Source organism: Brassica napus, chromosome C7 (assembly GCF_020379485.1).
Source record: "Brassica napus cultivar Da-Ae chromosome C7, Da-Ae, whole genome shotgun sequence".
Lineage (NCBI taxonomy): Eukaryota > Viridiplantae > Streptophyta > Magnoliopsida > Brassicales > Brassicaceae > Brassica > Brassica napus.
Genome location: NC_063450.1, coordinates 37,580,078 through 37,599,977, shown reverse-complemented (window position 1 = coordinate 37,599,977; position 19,900 = coordinate 37,580,078). Strand labels below are relative to the sequence as shown.

The 19,900-nt window shown below is 35.7% G+C and overlaps 1 protein-coding gene and 1 pseudogene across 1 annotated transcript; one reads left to right on the top strand and one right to left on the bottom strand.

The window, feature by feature from the left end:
• Window positions 1–443: 443 nt before the first annotated feature.
• LOC106350918 lies at window positions 444–11,664 on the bottom strand (annotated as a pseudogene).
• Window positions 11,665–14,076: 2,412 nt separating this feature from the next.
• Window positions 14,077–14,967, top strand: LOC106350917 (glutathione S-transferase T3-like). The gene has a single exon (XM_013790747.2). It carries the CDS (start codon window positions 14,077–14,079, stop codon window positions 14,965–14,967), a length of 891 nt encoding a protein of 296 aa, XP_013646201.2.
• Window positions 14,968–19,900: the final 4,933 nt, after the last annotated feature.

The following is a 19,900-nucleotide window of genomic DNA, read 5'->3' as shown; positions in this document are numbered from 1 at the left end:
AAAATAAGAACAATGATAATTTGATGGGATAAAGAAACAAAATATAAGAAGTGAAGGGCTGTGTCTCAAAAGGTTGCTTAAAATCAGTTGCAAAAAAAAAGGTTGCGTCTCCTAAGAAGTGACGATTCAAAGAAATGGGAGATACCGTTTGCATGAGCATTCATGACGTAAGACTTTTAAATGAAACTATATTTTTATCCGTTAGATTGCATAGCATTAACGATCTCAACCGTATGATCTTATTTTTATTTTACTATAAAAAAAGTTGATGTCATCGGATACAGAATGTGAGTTTGCTATTATATATAGATTTTCTACAGTAAATAAACACACCAAACGACAAGTTCTTCAGCTAACTGAAATTATCTCTTTGAATAACGAGCAGTAAATTATTCGCAATTGAAAGTGAAAATTGAAATGTTTACGAAAGATTCACATGCCTAAACTTTTATTCGAATCACATTTCTAAAACGATTAAGAGTTTTTATTAATAGATAGATCGAAACAACTACAAGCAGCATTGAGGAAAACCTATATATAACAATAGAAAATACTCAGAAAGAATAAAAAAATCAAAAAACAAAATTTACTTCAACTGCAAGCCTCAAAGTCGGAGGGGATAAAAACGCAAACAGATTAAGGGAACAACAAATACAAAAAAGTTAAAAAGATACAGAAATAGACAAAGCTGTTGAAGGCAAATCAGATGTTGATGGTCGCATCCCACAGCCGGAGAACTCCATTCCGGCCACCGCTACATATCCGTTTCCTCTCAAGATCTGACGCCACACATCTCACCTGAATCACAAATCCAATTCAGTCTCATTAAAACACAAAGATACAGCAAAAAATGTAAACTTCTTCAATTAGAGTGAAGGGTGGATCGTCATCATACTACGGCGGCTGTTCTTTGAGGTACTCTATAAAGTTGCCAGCCTGAGATTTTGGTTCCGGCGTTAGAAGGACGTTGGAAAAGAGACACTGAGTTATCTGCTGCTCCAATGCCTAACCAATGTTCACCAGCATTGATTGATAGTACAGAAGAATTATGGAGGGTTATGATCTTCACGCATCTAATGCCATCTGTAGTCTGTAGACAAAGAAAACCAAAGTTTTATGAGATTTCCACCGAGCAAAGTGTCTACAGTTGCAAGTTGTAATAGCACTGCACTATAGAGTGCTACATATAAATATTAACAAAGTGAGTCAGGTTAGAGTTTATAAAGAGATCCTCACCGCCATCATTTTCCCAGAAACGGAGCAATCCATCAGCGGAACCTGCAAGAAAAAGACTACCTTTAAGCCTTGATGTTTATTTGCGAAATCACTGCTTCTCAATAGTTATTTTCAGAATTAGTCTAGTTGATATTATTGGGGACCTGTGATTGATTATTCCTTTGTCGAATGTGGAGTATTCAACAGATTGCACTCGCCCAGCATGGCATGCTAAAACAGCATCGCTCCCAGTTATCAAGGTATCTTCGACCATTCGAATTGATCTGCAGATCTTAAATATCATAATATCCTACAGCAAGTAATAACAAAGGGTTTAATTTCAATCAATTCCATAACAAGTTTAAGCAACCCAACAACCCGCAAATAGAAATCAAATCATTTAAACACTTGTAAGAAAAGAAAAAGCCATAGGTTTCATTAATTGTGTTTATATAAGACCATAACAAATGAAACATGTTGAAGAGAACATTGTGAGGCTCACCGTATCCATTTGGTATGCCCTTTCAGTTTATGCATCTGCCTTCCTGAACGAAGATCCCATATATTCGCGATCCTGATTATTTATCCAATCATTTTAGCTGAAGACGTGAGTGACATTCGATACAGTAAATCCATATATTACTTATGTGTAATATAGCATACGTAGCTATCTCTGCCAGCAGCAGCCAAGATTCCTGTGGAGTCATCACATTCAATCCAAAGAATGGCACTAGAGCATCGGCCAACAGTTGAGACACACATATCGGTTCGAACATCCCACATCTTAACTGTTCCATCATGCCCAGCAGTGACCTGAAATCATCTTGACACAACTAACCTGCAGAATATTTTTGGGAGTACATGAGGGAATAGTTAGAAAAACGTGTTAATAAAAGCTTCCTCCTTAGTGACTTATGACTGACTGATAGGTATTATCTGGTCAATGATATTAACTTCAGAAGTTTAACTTGTTATCGATCACTGTCATTAATAATACTGTGCAGATGCTAGTGGTGGAAGCTCCAACATTTTCCAAATGGGATTACAATGATTGATAGTTATCTGTTTAGTTAATTATCTCCATGTCTATATGTTGTTCTGTGTTGACCACTAATTATTTTACCCTGATGAATTGCGTCCTAATATCTGCAAAAAGCTAAGAGCGGTAGTGGAAACCTGATTATCGTGGCCTTTCAGTTCTTCTAGAAGCTGAAGTGTCTGTTTATCCCATACGATAACAGATTTGATCATCTGATCCTGAAACTATCTTTGCTCTGTCAGGGCTTATAGCACGAACGGTTCTACACCAAAAGTTGAAAATAAAAAGGAAAGGAAGCGCTGTTAAAGAAAACGCAACATATGAAAAATTAACTAAAATCCCACAACTCCTGAGAGGCATCAAGGCCAATAAGAAATATATACCCAGTATGTCTTTAAGAGTCGCTCGAAGTTCAGAACCACGTAGACTTGGATCCCAGATTTTAACCTGCTCAAAATTCAGGAAGCAATCAAAATAGGATACTAGTTGGTTGTTTCCTATTCTGAATTAGCAGAAAGCTACGGTTATTATCTGAATACCACGAAATGAAAAAATGAAAGATATCCTATTTGAGTAAGCGATCATCCTTTGACCCAAATGATCTATATATAATAGCAAATCTGAAATTTTTTAACTGCTGATGTCACTATTTTTTTATAGGAAAATAAAAACCAAATCCCACGGTGAAGATTGTTGCTATTATTAGATCCAACGGATGAGATTTTGTTAAGGATAAAACTATAATGATGTCATCGATTCACTACAATCATCGTCTTCAATCCACCGAATCGTAACTTCTCAAAGGCGCCTTTTACACAAATTGCAAAACCGTTATTATCTCAAGAGTCGTCTCTTTTCGCAAACTCATTAATATAATAAATTCTACAGGTTTGTATATTTCTTGTAGTTCATTAATCGGTTTCTCTCCTTCTTTTCTTGTCTCTTCTGTTTTTTCTTCTCTCTGTTTCCCCCACATCCAAAAATCCTGTCAAATTTTTTTTTCTCTGGACATTCATTGCCGTTGATCAATACCATATTCCTCACGCCCTCACTCCTTCCCACCAATTGCTCTTTGAAATGAAACAAACTTAAAGGAAAACAGAGAAAGAGTAAAAAGGGAATTTAAAATAATGAAACTGATTATGTTTGCCGAAAAACATATTTTGCTTACAAGGGATGACAGATCCTGATGAATGGTATGGTATAGGTTGAGGGACCATCCTTACAGACTCGTAGTCGAATCACAACAGAATAAGGTATGTTTCTATAGCAATAGGTTAAAGGTTTGATTCTTATCAGATGTTGTTTTTGCTGAGACAAGTTATTCTTGCTAAACTGGAAGAATCCTTTTCACAAATTTCAAGAAAACCTATCAGAGTAAAGAGTTCAGGCCACTAATAGTCACAATTTCAGAAAGGGCATGAAATATGTGATCAATATATCATTTGAATATTGGAATATGCTATTTGAGTTTCTGCCAATCACTTAGTCTTTTGAAGTTTTGCTGTTTTCTTTTTTTTGTTGCTTGAATGTTACATGTGAAGATTAGTTAAAGGAACTCATTCAAGAGATTGTTCTGGGATGTAAGAAGTTATTGGGTGTAGACGTGGCTTTTATGCTCGATGTATTTGTTATAACTTGGTGCTTGTCATCACCGAGAAAGCTGATGGAATCATCTACTACGTTCAGTGATTGCAACAGCAGGTTCTTTCTGCTAAGAAAATATCCCAATGACGGTAGAATTTTGAAAAAAAGAATTAGTTTGCTTGAGGTTTTGGTTCTGATGTTTTTTGTGTCAGACTGCTTCATTTTCTACAGTGTCGTTGTCTATCAAACTCAGGACGGTGAAATTCATAACTGAACATTGATAGAGACATGATTCTTGCTTAAGTGGCGAGAAGCTTTGTATCCATCCAAAAACTTGACGATGAAATAATTAATAGCTTGCAAGTTAAGAAACTATGTTAATGTTGTTTTCTCCGTTTGGCTTCTGCGCCGAAGAGATAGTAACACCCTTGTTAAATTCTTTTCACCTGTTTTCAAGGGACGGAACCGGAAATTTTTACCACCAAATCCACAATTCAATCCATTACCACATGTAAGCAACAGCAGTGAAACCTTATATCTCTGACACATTGTTTTTATCTCAACGTATAGACAACACTAGAGAAGTGCTACAAAACATCTTACCAAATTATGATGTGCTCAACTCCAGTAACCATGTCTACTACCTCACTTAAAAGTGGAAGAAAAAGGGACAAAAACTTGATTCTTTTTATCTCTTATCCTTTTTGTCTTCACTGATAACTTTCTTTTACAAATCTTCATGCGTAGCATTAGAAGTTGCCACTTGTTTAGATCCGTTCGTCTAGCTTAACTTTAAAGATTGAAATGGTGGATACCACCGTCATAACAAATTAGAGATAAGTAACCTATTCCATTTTACAACGAATTTAAAAATAGTATGTGCATGAAAACGTCGAGCATATTTGCTTACAGATAGGAGTGTACATTTAATATATAGATTTGTATATCGTATTCTCAATTGCAAATTATAGTTTCAGAATACTATCAACCTGAGATTTGATAAAAGAAATATATTATATTATGTGAAGATATTTGAAATCTATAGAATTTCAAAATAATTTAGAAATATCGAGAAAGTCTACTTTTAACCGGTTGCTGGTAGTATGAAGTTTCAAAAATATTATCTATGGTTTGTTGAATAAATGTTATTCAGATGTACAAGAACTGACACTTACTATATAATGTTTTTCTGAATATATAATTTAATTAGGAAAAAAAATAAATGTTTTGCTGAAAATTTAATTGAATCATTTACAGCAATTTAATATGTATTTTTTTATCAAATGAGACTTTTTATAAAGCTAAGCTTCACTAATGAAGGCTAAGTTTACATATTCTAAGGCTGATTATGCAAGTTTATCAGCAACCCCATTACACAACCCGGCAACGAAACAAAAGCACAGAGAATTAAAGGAAAAGCATGAAGACGAGATAGTCTCCAAAATATTACACAAGAGGAGTTGGAAGTAAGGAGAGAGAACAATTTAATTAAACCAATATAATCGTCTATTATATACTATTATATTTTTATATATAAATATTTTTAAACAATATATTGTTGAGAGTTTCAAAATAAATAAAATATATATATATAGTTATAGATATAAAAGTTTAACCTACGTCAATAAATTTATTTTTGCATATTATATAGTTTACGAATTTTAACCAATTTTAATGATGAGTGATCATTTATTTAAACGAAACAATTTAAGAAATATTTTCCTTTAATTTTCCTATTTAATATAATTTCGTCATGGTTAATTTTATATAATACAGAAATTATAAATTTATAAAAAAATATTATAGACTTTTTCTTTCTTGTTTTATAATAAAATTTTAATTAACATTGTTTTATAATAATATTATACTACTAATTACGCAATTAATTAATGTGTTAGTTTATAAAATATTTAAATTTTTGTAAGATTTTGTTTTCTTTCTCAACATATTTTGTTATAATTAAAAAATAAAATTCAAATTTATAGCTGATTTATGATTAATGTAAATAATCAAATATTTTGTAATAAATAATTCTTTAAATAGTCCTACTATAACTTGTTAATAGTAGATAAAAATAGAACCATAAATTAATAGATTAGATAGAGTAGTATATTGTTGGTTTAATTTAAGTTGTCCGGTTCTAATGTAATAGTAGCGTCTAATATAATTATATTGTAACTAACTCGATATGGTCAATAAATTAAGTAATATACTAACAAATTTGAAACAGTCTAAAGCTTAAATGACAATTTTAATGGAAAATGAAATAAGAGTCTATTTTAATAGAGTAGATTATATTATTGCAACTAATTTGGTAAACATTTGCAAATATAAATGTTCCAACTGTTGAACTGATGCAACAGATGATGATCAACCATTGCAACCCAACATTATTGACCATTTTAGCCTCGATACCATTTTAGCCTCGATACTATATAATATCTGTGGGTATTTTCAAAATCCAACACAAATATGTTTGAAATTAACATATAAAGTTTATTGAAAAATTAATTAAATTATTTATAATTTAAGCAAACCATTGTATTTGTATATGAACATTTGAATTGTTTAAATGCTCCATTGCTGTGAGATAGTTAGCCATTGGATGATCAACCATTATAACTTCTCATGATCAGCCACTATAATCCAATTAACCATAGCAAACTTCAAATTTAAATATTAAAACCTTACGTTTCAATATAAGAAATTGTGAGCATTGACAAATTCTAACATAAAATAAGGGAAAATTCTATTAAAAAAATCTCAACTAAATTTTGTTAAGTTTTTTGATACTCAGATTTCTTTACTACCCAATTTAATACCTCAACTTATTATTTTCCCATACTTTCAAAATCATGCTCATTGTAATACACAAATTGTGTTTATTTAATTGAACTTATTAATAAGTTTCAAATAAAATTTTAAAATCTCAAAAATTCATGAAACAATCTTACAAATTCTAATTTTATTTTAAGTCTTAGAAATAAAAGTAACCAAATTTTAGATAGTCTTAAATTGTGTAATAAAACTTTTAAGTTTTAAATATCAAATTTGGTTTATTTTTGGAAATAGAAAACAAATTTATTTATTTTTTTGTTAAAAATTAAGTTTTTATAAATTTAAAAATTTCTCCATAATTTAGTTAGTTTCTTTTCTATAACTTAATATAAAAGTGGGAATTTAAAAGATTTTTTCTTAGATTTTAGAGATTTTTTAATTTTTGTTTGAAAATTATTGATATTTTGATTAAAATAAAAAAATGTTGGGTATTAAAATGAGCACACTTTATAAAGTTTGTGTATTAAAATGGACAAAATATTTAATTGAGGTGTTAAAGTGGATAGCGAAAAACTTTAGATATTAAAAAGTTAAACAAAATTTAGTTGAAATATTTTTTATGGAATATTTTCCTAAAAACAATATATAAAAAAAAAATTAAAGAAGAAAATAGATAGAAATTCATCACTCTAAATTATTATAAAATGTATTTGGTGAAAATTGAAGTTCTATTTGTATTTATTGTATATTTTCCTTCTATAATAGGACATTTTTTAAGAAAATAAGAGGATATTTGGATGTTTTATTTTTAGAGATATTTCTTATAACCTAAAACTTGACCGATCTTAATTCATTACATTTATATACTTTTACATTTTTTCATATATAATTATTTTAAAAAATATTAAATTTTTTAATATAAATATTAATAATTACATTTACAAATCTTAATATTTTTAAAATACTTTTTAAATAGTTTCAAAAAACATTTTCGAATTTCAAAAATAAAATTTGAAAAAAATATTTTTAAAAAGTATAAAAACTATAAAAAAAATAGAAAAATGTTCGAATTTCAAAACATATAATTTGAAACTATATAAAACCAACTTTTTATTTTTTTATATATATATTTTTTACTTACATCTATACAACAAGAGGTAAAATAATATTTTACCTTTTTAAAGAAACTTTTTTTTGTCATTTTCTTTTTTTTTAATGTTCTTTTTGTGACAAAGTATTTTAAAATATCTATTTAAGAAAATTATTCAATTTTATATGTATCAGTATTATTTTATTTTTAATTTGAAAGCAATAAATAAATAATTATGCTATATGATTTAAAAATAAATAAATTCTATATTTATTTTACAAAAAATGATAGAAAAGAGGTAATACAAATTCATGAAAATCTATATCAATCTAAAAAAGTTATGATCAAATTTTATATGTCGATGTATATAAATTTTCACAATCCACATAATTTTTTAAAATCTATCAACTTTCAAAATTCACAAACTCTACACAAATTCATCTCCCAGTAACCCCCCCGTTATAATATTTTCTAAAAAATGTGTTTATGATATTAAAACTAAATGTGTAATTTCTTCTCTATGATATTAGCTCATCACAAATTTACAAAACCACTAAAATTGTGGAATTTTATACTGAAGACATGAAATTCTACCAAAATAAATATTTTAATTTCAGTGACAAAATTTATAACAAATGCATGGTTCCTTTCAAACATCACATATTATATATTGTATGAATATATTAAGGGTAATTCTCTCAAATATCCGTTTTTAAATTTTTGTCACATACTAGCCATCAAGAAAAAAAATGACCAAAATAACCTTTTATATTTTGAAATTTTTAATATATATTTTTTTTTAAATTTGAAACCCTATCGCAAAATCTCACCCCTTAACTCTAAACCCTAAGTCTAGATTAGTTAACCCTATGGTAAAAATACGTTTTTACCTTTTAATAAAACTTATTTTGGTCATTTTCTTCATTGAATGATTTTTTGTGACAAAAACTTAAAAATGGATATTCTAAAGAATTTCCCGTATATTAATCTTAGCCTCAATTTTAAAGATATTATAAATTTAAAAAAATTATTTTATATATCATCATTTACATTCTAAATATTTATATATATAATTAGTATTTTTAATTATATTTAAAATTAGTACCGTTTCTCCTCCGCGATTCGCGGGGGTCTATATCGTAGTAACATTAATAGCAAAGTAATACACTAATCTAGATAAATGTTTATAGCAAAAGAATGAACTACCCTTTGACCCTCAATGCAATGCTCTTTAGGCCTAACAGAGAGAGGATGCAGCCATCAACACAACACTCTTTAAGTCATCAATGTGTGTGTTCTCAACGACGAAATAAAGAACATGTAAAGGTGCAAAGAAAATTTAACTAAATAATCAAAAACTAACGAATGAAAAAAAAAAAAACATTCGTTTAATCATGCATTTTATACCGACCAGACAGTCTGTACTGCCACTGATAAAGAACCCAGCATCCTCGCGATCGCCAACAAGATCATAGACTTCCCTTCTTGTCACAGAGTGCAAGGCAGTGACAGCACCGCTGTGACCCTTCAGAACACGTACATTGGTCTGAATTTTCTTCTGTGCAGCAGCAGTTATGTCTGTTTTGCCAAGTTTAGTATACTGACTTCAGCAACAACAAGCCAGAATCGCAACTACAAAGGGAGGACCTAATCACGGATATACCTGAAGAAGCATTATCAGAAACCCACTTACGAACACGACTGAACGAGTTCGCTCTTGATGCTGTATCTCTGCTAAACATACTCTGAACCCAACTCCTTCCAGAAGCTTCTAAGGTTGCTGGGTTTCATCAGAGACATCTGCTTTTGGACGTGGTGATGGCAACCCAGAAGATATGGACTGCTGCTTAAATGAAGAAGCACTCCAATAGCCTACACGAAGTTGCTGAACATGCGAAAAGAATCTTCTGAGTTTAATCTGAAACAAAGTTCAATATGCAAAAAGATATATTATGCGTCGGTTAGTGTTTCCAAAGGCCTAGTTAAAAATCTTGAAAATTGTGATCATATGGAGTATTAAGCACGGGGAATATGAGACAAATTTCAATAGCTGCAAAATGAATTAAACAGAACCAAATTACCAGTAATTTGTATCCAAGTTTTTGCTTCTCTGCTATTGTCTCTATCATGTTCCAAGCCTCTGTATCAGGAAGTCCCAAGCCAGCCTGCAAAAGAGCATTAGATATTGTGAGGATAGAGTAAACAAGGGAACTGTAACCATCACATTACGGGGAAACGAGGTGAAGAATAAGTCAGCTCTGAAAATAAGAATTCACCATATGTGATGCCACTATGATTAGTCTGGCTGTGACCAAAGTAGCGTAGTTCACTGATCTGAGAGAGTGCAATAAAGGGTTACACGAATTAGTAATGCCAATGATGATCAAATCAATTGGCAGTATAATGTAAGACACAATGAGATGATTTATGGCTATCCGAGATTAGATTTCAAGTATGTGGACTACAATTGGCAAGTTGACGAAGCATCCTTAAGGAGAAAATTGGGGAAGACACATATGAGCCATGACATGGAAATTACTTAGAATCTATGAGCATTGCAGACAACTACAACAAATACAAAGTAAATTCCTAAATTACTTCTTTGCTCCCCCAAAATTTTCTAACCCTCTAATTTACCAAAAGAAAAACACACTGGAATTCATTATGAAGAGCTCCTTGAGCCAAATCAATAGAAAGACTGGGATGTCAGGGCTAGAAACCACAAGATCATGTATGCTACAGAACAACTTCTACCTCCACAACGAAAACCCCACCGTAAGTTTTAAAATTTGCAGTTGGCTCCATCCGCTCATTTGTTTAATATAGTTCTCAGTGTGCTAATGATCAGGAGCAAGTATACAAAGAAACAATTGATATTATCAAATGAATAGAAGATCTTAAGAAGACTCACTCATTTGCAGGCTGCTCCATGAGATACTCGAAGTAACCTTCCCAGAATCTGTCAAAAGAACTCACAATATGTCAATAACCAATTTTCTAAGCAGCATGCTCGTTGAATTTCATACCTCAGTTCCTCCCAAATGGGTATAGAGATGAGATGGCGCACATAGTCTGAGACATTATTGGCATCCTTCTTAAACATTTCTGCAGAAACTTCAAGTGCATTCTGAACTGTCGATAAATCGTTCCTTGAAGCAGCACGGCTGACAGCCATTTTGAGCTGATTTTAACAAGTAACAGCCAAGACATAAAACCTCAGCAAAGCTAATATATAGTAAGGTCCAGCCAAATTGGCTCAGTGTATATGCCGTACAGTTGCTACGCTTACCGAATTTTTCAGATGCTCTCTTATACACTCGATAAAGCCACTACCACCAATCCCCTCAGCATCAGATTCAATGAGCGCTACATAAGCAAAGTGTGTGTTCAATTTCCAATATAGACAATGAAAGCTCTTTGGTTTTTACAACAGAGAAAAAACATAATAACAATGGCCATTATTTGGGTAATATCTGGCTGATTAAGCATAACAATTTGATTCATTCCGTGGTTCAACAATTTCTTGCAGTGGAGATGTTATGTACATTGTTCACATTCCCATTGATATCAAACATACCCAATATCGTGCCGTATTCGAATGGAGAAAGAGGATCTTCATCTGAACTCAGTTTCAGAAGACGGAGCCATAATCCCTGGAAACCACAAACAAGCCAATGTAATCAGAGAGTGGCATTGGACTTGATCTCCACTGCAACCTTTTAAAATAATTTATTTACTAGGACTGGAATCATGACCAATCCGGGTTATCTACTCTATTAAAATAGAGTCATATTTTTTATCTACCATACACAAGTCTATGTTAGACAATTCTTTAGAAATTTAACTAAACATCCTAAAATTACTCATATATGATATTCTCCTAAAAAAACAATATACATCTAAACAATAACATTTCTAAGAAAAGATAAATATATTGTCATTAGTTAATTATCATTTGATTGTTTATCATATTTAATATATACCATATTTTATATATTCCAGTAACTAATTTTGAAATTAAATAGGATAGCCCAATTCTTTTTAAATTATAAAATTATTTTTTTATATAAAACATAATAAATAATATTTTATTGGTTGTAACATTTTATGTTGATATTTTTAGTAAAAATAAAAACATTAAACTGAAATATAATATATTAAATAAAAAATATTTTAAAATATAACAAAAATAATTTAATTTATTCACATAAAACATTTCGAAAATAAAAATTTCTAAACAAAGAAGCTAATAATTTTTGTTATTAATTCATATAAAACTAATGTTTAAAATTAAACTATTAATTTTGATGTTGCATTTTAAATTAATAAACAAAAATACTTCATTAATATATGATTTGTACAATATCATCAAACAAATTTCAACAAATATAAATTTTCAAAATAAAAATTATATACATAAAATTAATATTAGATATATATCTTTTATAACATATTTTATATTTCAAATATTAATTTAAAAATATAAAATATCCGCACGGATGTGCGGGTTAATATCTAGTTTAAAGTAAATCAACGACCTTTTTCTAAAGCGAAAAATTTAGTGGACGTGCTTTGGATCGTTACATATAGAAGAAAAAAAGTTATTCTGGGGCGATTTTTGATAACAGGCTTACAGTTTTAGTGTAGCTTAGATCTCCAGTAGTTTGGATTCGTTAATATTCTTAAATTTTAACCACCTCTTGCTGGCCTAGTGGTAGGCGGACACCAGCGAGCTAAGCGACCTGGGTTCAAAGGCACCCCACTACGGTTAAATCACTAGGTGGCCACCCGGGCCCACCCTGCTACTTCTGGGGTGGAAATGACGTGGCTGCTGCGGGCCTCGAGAGATGTCTGGGCCCCGGCCTGGGACCCTCGGTTAACAAAAAAAATTATTTTTAAATTTTGTGTTTTACTTGTCAAGTTTGACAGAAATCTGAGTAGTATCAGAGGCTAAGTAAGACCACCACAAGATTGACTTTTTCTCAAGTCGGGTACTAGGCCATGATTATCGGGGTCCGTTACTTGGGTCCTTATGGATTTTGGGCCGAAAAATAAATCGAAAATGGGTTTAATTTTCCGGGACGGGTCTTAACTAAGGTCAATCTTATGTCGTCCTTCCTTGCCACCTGTCGAGTGGAGATGAAGCGGAGACGTCGGTTTCGGGGAAACCCGACTTTCGTTTCCCAAATCGAACTCACCGTCTTCCAATTCTCTCTCGACGGCGACGCATGTGGCGATTTCATCGCTCATCTTTCCCGAATCTCTTCCGAATATCTCCTCTCATCTCTCCTGAATCTCTCCTCTCATCTCTCCTCTCATCTCTCCTCTCATCTCTCCTGAATCCCTCACGAATACCGCACGAGTCAAACCCGAGTCTGTCTCCAACCTCATTCTCCGCCGCTTTCAATCAAAAAGGTATGTGTTCCTCTGTCGTTGTCTATCTAGTTCCTCCGGATGTTGGGTTCGATGATTCTTTGTTGTGATGATTTGTTCGGTAGATTAGATTCATTTTCTCGATGTAGTTGCTCTGAGTCGGGTTTCGTAGATTCGCTTTTGTGATGATATGTTCGGTTGATTAAGTTCAGTTTCTCGATTGTTTCCTCGCATGTTAGTTTCGTGTGAATCTTTGTTGTGATGAAATGTTAGGTAGATTAAATTCTGTTTCTTTATTGAATGATGATGATGATCGTTGATGGTTTCTTTGATATTGTTTCCTTGTAGTTTATATGGTTTCTATAACTTGTTAGGAAACTTGATATGTTTAAGATTTGTATTGAAGTAGAGGTGATAGCTTTGTAGTAGTTGTTTTTGGTTTTTTTGAAGGAAAGTTGATAGCTTTTAAATGTGTATTGAAGTAACAAAACTTATTGGTTACTCTTCTAGCTTTTGATCACACTGTAAACGTTTTGAAAGAGACCTGAGAGCTTCTAAAAGATTAATTGAAGTTAAAAAAAAATTAATATTGATAAGGATTTGAATGTAACTGTTTTGGAACGAGATTGCCATGTTTGTATTTCGGTTTTGAAGTTAGTTTAACGAAATTGTGTTGTCTGCTTGGATTGTAGTTCCATTTGTAGCTTATAAGTTTTGTAATTGTAGTTTATTACTAGAGGTGATAGCTTTCGTACTAAAATTTAATGATCCATTAAACTAGAGCTGATATCTTTGTAGTTGTAGTTTAGTAATAACTTCTGATTAGACATAGGTAGATAATGGTTAGTTGGTTTTGGAGTTATTACTTGTTAAATTTCTCCTATTAAATCCCCTAGAAAACACTTGTGGTTTATTATCTCCAAATCGTCTATCCCTTCTCTTTGAGAACACTAAAACGTTTCCATTCGCTATAATCTCTTCTCTTCTTTTTCCTATGGATCCAAGGAATCCATATAGCCAGAATTCTGGTTATATGGGGCTTCTTAACAATGTTCACAATAATAATGTTCAGGAAAACTTTCCTTATGAAAGTTATCCTTCCACTGTCGACATTGGCGCCTCAGAAATCACTCCTTTTAGTTCCCAACAGTCTGAGGCACCATCCCAACCTCAGGACACACCTGTGGAGCATATGGTGAGAAGGAAATGGACGCCGCGTGATGACGAGGTTGTGATTAGTGCGTGGCTTAACACATCAAAGGACGCCGTTGTCGGAAATTCTATGAAGTTACAGACCTTCTGGAAACGCGTTGATGAGTACTTTGCAGCAACTCTTCATGAGAAGATAGAGAATGTTCATTGTAAGCAGAGGTGGCACAGAATCAATGATCAGACGAATAAGTTCTGTGCCGCATTCGCTGCTGCAGAGAGACAAATAACCAGCGGTCAGAGTGACAATGACGTCCTAAAGCTGGCTCATGAAATCTTCTACTCTGATCAGGGTCAGAAGTTTACCCTCGAGCACCCGTGGTGTGTCCTGCGGCACGAACAAAAGTGGATAAGCCTTAACACACCTACGCCCACCGGTTCAAAGAGAAAGAGTGGGGAGGTCAGTTCCCAAACTTCAAGCGCAGCTGTGGGTGAGGTCAGTTCCGACTCTTCAATGCGTCCTGAATGTATCAAGGCTGCGAAAGCAAACAGGAATATTAGAAAAGGAAAGGCTATTGAGGACTATAAGACCATTATGGAGGGCAAGATGGAAGAACTGGCGAGGAAGGAGAAACTGTCGAAGCTGGCGATATTAGACACTCTCCTTGCTAAGAAGGATCCACCAAGTTTGAGTGAAGAAACTGTTAAGAACAAGCTGTTGGTCGATCTGTTCTAGTTTTACAAGTTCTAAGTCTCTATCTTCTGTAATATGTTTCAAAATGTTGCTTTTGTCATCGTCTAGGTTCTAGTTTTACAAGTTCTAGGTTTGTCTCTTGTGTGATATGTTCTATGTTTGATATAATGATAATTTCCATTTCGTAAAACTCGTATCAGTTTCTGTCTTGTGTTCTAAGCTTGTGAAAAAATATATTTTTGTCTTGTGTTCTAAGCTTGTGAAAAAATATATTTTTGTTTGTGTTCTAAGCTTTTTATTATTTTCAGGACATGGGATTGGATTATAGCTACATGTGGGAACCGAAATTCGCACTGTCTATTTCTGTTTAAATAAGGAAACTAGGAAAAACTTAATTTCCCAGAGGTCTCAGATATCTGTTAATACCACACGCCAAACAATCAGAACACAACAATGACAACGATAAAGTATAAGAAATCGAAAAGAGAGCAAAGTAGATCTTATTCCGAATTCGCGTTCGAGCGTTACAACAAGGTAAGAGCCTGGGCTACGAGAGCTGTTGGCGAGATTCCTAGTTCTAAAACCATAAGACGGCAATAACCTAGTTGAGTCGCAGCTCGAATAACAAAAACGAAAATATGCCTAATTGCTCTAAGTGCTAAGTTTGCTCTGAAAAAGTCCCTCCCCATGCCTCTCGCCTAGGACCCCTTATATACTGGCTCCAAGGTCGGTTTACGCCTTTCCTCTTATGTCCTTAAGCCGCCATAACATAAAAATGGAGATATTTCATTTTTTCCGATCTTCGTAATTATCTTTGAAATTTCGTATTTATCCGCGGAAAATTGACATTTATCTTCCCTTGCGGACCAAGCGTAAACCGACATGCGGTTTACGGGCTGTTGGTTAAGAAATCGCAAGTTGGGCCTCGAGTCGTGTCTTAGGTCTCTTTGGGCCGTCTTTCGACTCGAAGCGTTTATTACGACTTCTTTCGATAAAGAATGAACTTTTCGCGGTTTTTACGGTAAAGTTTGATTGATACCTTAGAAATGGCGGGGAACGTGAGATGGGTTCGCTACGTAGCGACCGAACTTTGGTTCGAGCTCGGTCGCTACGTAGCGACCGAGCGGGATGGGCGTTTGGCCGCTATGTAGCGACTGAGCTTTGGCTCGAACTCGGTCGCTACGTAGCGAACGAGCGGAGCACGTGTTTGGTCGCTGCGTAACGATCCCTCTCGAGCTCTTGTCTGATGATTCGCGTTTCTTCCGCAAAGGTTTTTCGTAAAAAAGAATCTATTTCGAAAATATATTTGTCGAAGAATTCTCCTACGTTTTTCTTCTTCGAGGATTTGGGCGTTAACTTTGTCGTAACCGTTTTTGACCCCAACAGTTAGCCCCCCAGCACATTGGGAACATGGATCTCTAGCGAGGTCCCAATGCGTGGTATGGCGAGTTTGGACGAGATTGGTGTATTTGAGCGAAGTTCGTGTCCAAAAATCCGCAAGTAAATAATAATTTCTCTTGCCTATAAGAAGGGAGGCAACTTCTTCATAACCTTCACACTTACTTATTCTCATAGAGAGGTTTTTCTTGAAAAGTTCTTTCTCTTTCTCTCTGTCATTTCCTCCTTGATCTAAAAAACAAAAACACGAGATGTCGAGTAAGAAGAGGAGTTCGAAGAAAGGGTCTTTGCCCGCGAATGTTTCTGAAGAGCTTCAAGTGCCGAAGATGGAATTCGTTCCTCATTCGGTAGACCCCGCCAAGAACGAGGCATAGTGGGTGGCGTGTTACGGTTCGATCACGCCTCCCATAGAAAAATCGTTCCCGGCCATGAACCATCGTCCGGTGGAGGCAGGTGTGCCGAGTAGGAGCACTAGCGGATTTCTCGAGGTCATGCGGTCGTTTTACCATATTTCGGACGCGGTGGAATTCAGGATTCCTTGTCAAGGAGAGTGCGCTAGTAGTCCCCCGGAGGGCTTCTTTACTTGTTACGAGGCATTTGTAGTGCATTGCCGTTAATGGTTTCCGATCCCCGAGATCATCGTCCGTGTGTTTGATCGTTTTGGGGTGACGATAAGCCAACTGAATCCTCTTAGCATCCAGCACCTCATAGGGATCCTGGTCCTGAGCTACGAGCATGGTCTCTCTCTCACCGTTGATCATTTCGAAGCGCTTCTTTGATTACAGATCATCCGGGACACAAACACATACAGGCTAGTTCCTCGGAACTTCATGTCAGTGGTAAAGGGGTTCACTTCTAACTTCAACTCGTGGAGGAAGTTTTCTTCTTCGTTCGTGTAGACGCAGCGTCTGTTGAGGAGAGTTGTATCTCACTGTTTCGGAGGTTGCCGAACGATCGTCCTTTTATCAACCCTCTTGCTCCGTTTCCTGAGGACATTATTGCGATGAGGGATCTGCTCAGGAACGGTCCTTTTTTCTGGACTTCCTTTACGCCGAAGAGAGTTCGAAAGGCGCTGAGTTTTGCGCGTCCTGGTCCTACTTTGGGCGGAGAAGCAAGGAGTGATTCCGAACCTGAAGACCAGGGTCCCAACGCTGCTCCCACGATTGTGACAGGGCCGAAGCCTTTGAGGGGGAAAGATATTGATCTCGGCGACCTGGAGTTTTCGGTGGACGACTGCATGCTTCCAGGATGGGATCCGAACCTTGCTTTTTGCGATGGAAGTGGTACGAGCGAGGTTCCTATTCCGGACTTCGATGATTTCTTCGCTGGTCTTCCGTCGGGCTTTGACGCTCCTCAGGCCACTAGCGAGTCAGGGAGGCCAAAAGTTGTTGTGGAAGGATCTCGCATCATTAACGGGGTATAAATTTTACGAATTCTGACGGTCGTTATTATTTTTTGCTTATAACGTGTCAATCGGTTTTATAGGGTTTGAACTTGCTTGGATCAGCCATTGAGGCGAGCCATAGAGAGGCCATGATCTATCGCTTTAAAGCGGAGAAGGCGGAAAAGGATCTTGCTCGCATGCGAGACGAGATGTTGGCGCGAGACGCTCAACTCGCTCGTGATCATGCCAGAGCTGTTCGCAGGGCGGAACGGAAGGGTAAGAGGGAAATTGTCGAGGTGATGAAGACTCGCGCTTCTCAATTCCAGGTTGAGTACGGGAATCTTAAGGGTGTTTTCAACTCGCTGCGCGACTTCCTTGAGTGTCGCGGCTCCGTCGGGAGCCTTTGGAAGACGCAGGAAGATGACTATGTTTTCGAGAGGGAGATGGAGTTAATGAAAGGTGGCATGAAGGATCATGCTCACGCTGAGGCGACCATTCCTCCGATCGACGGGAAGATCCAGGGATTCTGGGATCCCATCCCGGTTTCCCCTGATACCGTAGAAACTACGACTGATTTTGCCGGTGACGATGAGGAAGTGAACTTTCCCGCGGATGCATTCGGAGATTCCTTGTCCGGGAGTTTTAACTTTGACCTGTGAGCGTTTTGATGGGAAGAAGTTTTTCCCTTTATCTAGTATTTAGCGGCCGAGTGTGGCCTTTGTTCACATATGTCTGGCCGAATGTGGCCTTCAAACTTTGTACGGGCCTTTTTTTTTTGGCCGCTTTTATCGGGACTGGACGTTGGTGGCCTTGAACCCCTACCGCTATGCGGTATATATAATGGATGTCTGTTTGGGTTACTTTGTTTAGAGTGGGTTTGAAGTGAACATGAGTTGTCGTCTCATATTTATCATCGTTGAGGCGTTCAATCTGTTAGTTCGTTCGAGACGTGAGTTTTCGTAAAAAGTATTTACGATTTTTCGGGAACGTTGAGATATGAACGAAGAGACATGTTTTAGGAATCTCGTATCGTTTAGATATCATGTCTTTGAGATGTTTGAGACCAATGCGATGGGTTTAGGGCAAGACCTAGGTTTACTCTCGGTTTTAAGGTTTATGCGGTGACTAGCCGGCTATCGGTTTTCCTGTTGCGATTTCTACCTGATCCGTACCGATTTAAAGTCCGCGATAGGTTCTCGGCTTATACGACTTGTATGGTACGAATCGAGCATCTTTCTAGAGACAATTTTTAAGCCAACTGGAAGTGCTAGACCAAAATTTCGGATTTTTTTTTGTAGCGCGCTTTCGTCCTTGTGTTGGACGTTTGAAGATCAAAAGAGTGATCAGGTTGCGTTTGTTTAAGACGGCTGATGTGTTCGTCGGGGCCAATCGACGAACGGAGTGTAAGATTTGTAGTGGTCGCGTTCGGACAATTTGTTCGTATCATCTCGATTTTTAACTTGGCGACGTCTCGCAGTTATTTCGAAGACTATACGTATATTTTTGAAGTAAGATTCTTTTGTGATTTTATCTTAAAAAGAGCGACGCATATTTCGTAAAAAATTTCAAAATCTCTGTAGAATTCGATTACAATAACGCATCTTTTCCATGTGGGAGAATACGAGTATACGCACCCACTCCCCCCCTTTTTGGAGAGGGGGATAGCTGAACTCGTCCTTCGACGAGCTGCCTTCGTACCCTTTTCGAGGATCAAGCCATCTCGAAGTTCTGTTTTACGCCGCGAGCGTTTTTACTCGGCAGTTGTCGCCGTGCTGACCGCCTTGATCGAGATGATCGTGGCAGGGTCAGTGTTCTCTTCCGGATGTTCCGGTTGAATTGCATCGTCGGCTTCGGCCTTTTGTTGAGTTTCGACACCCGAAGCGTCTTTGTCGGCAGACGATGTGAAATCGTCTTTTCTCGAAACGTTGTTGGTCGAAGATTTATCGATCTTCGTGTGTTTGTGATTTGCCGTTGCAGAGGTTGTCATCTGTCTTAACTTGTGTTCTGCAAGGAAGCACAGTCGCGACTGTTTCTGACATCCCCAGATAGCTGCGACTCCGTTTGGGGTCGGGAATTTGACGCCCAGGTGGTACGTCGATGGAACAGCTTGCATAACGTTGAGCCACGGGGTTCCCATGATCACGTTGTAGATGGCAGGATGATCGACTACCGCGAACTCTACGATTTTTGTGA

What these genes read in the sequence shown, in the direction of transcription:
- LOC106350917 (XM_013790747.2), top strand. Translation starts at nt 14,077, where the DNA reads ATGGATCCAAGGAATCCATATAGCCAGAATTCTGGTTATATGGGGCTT.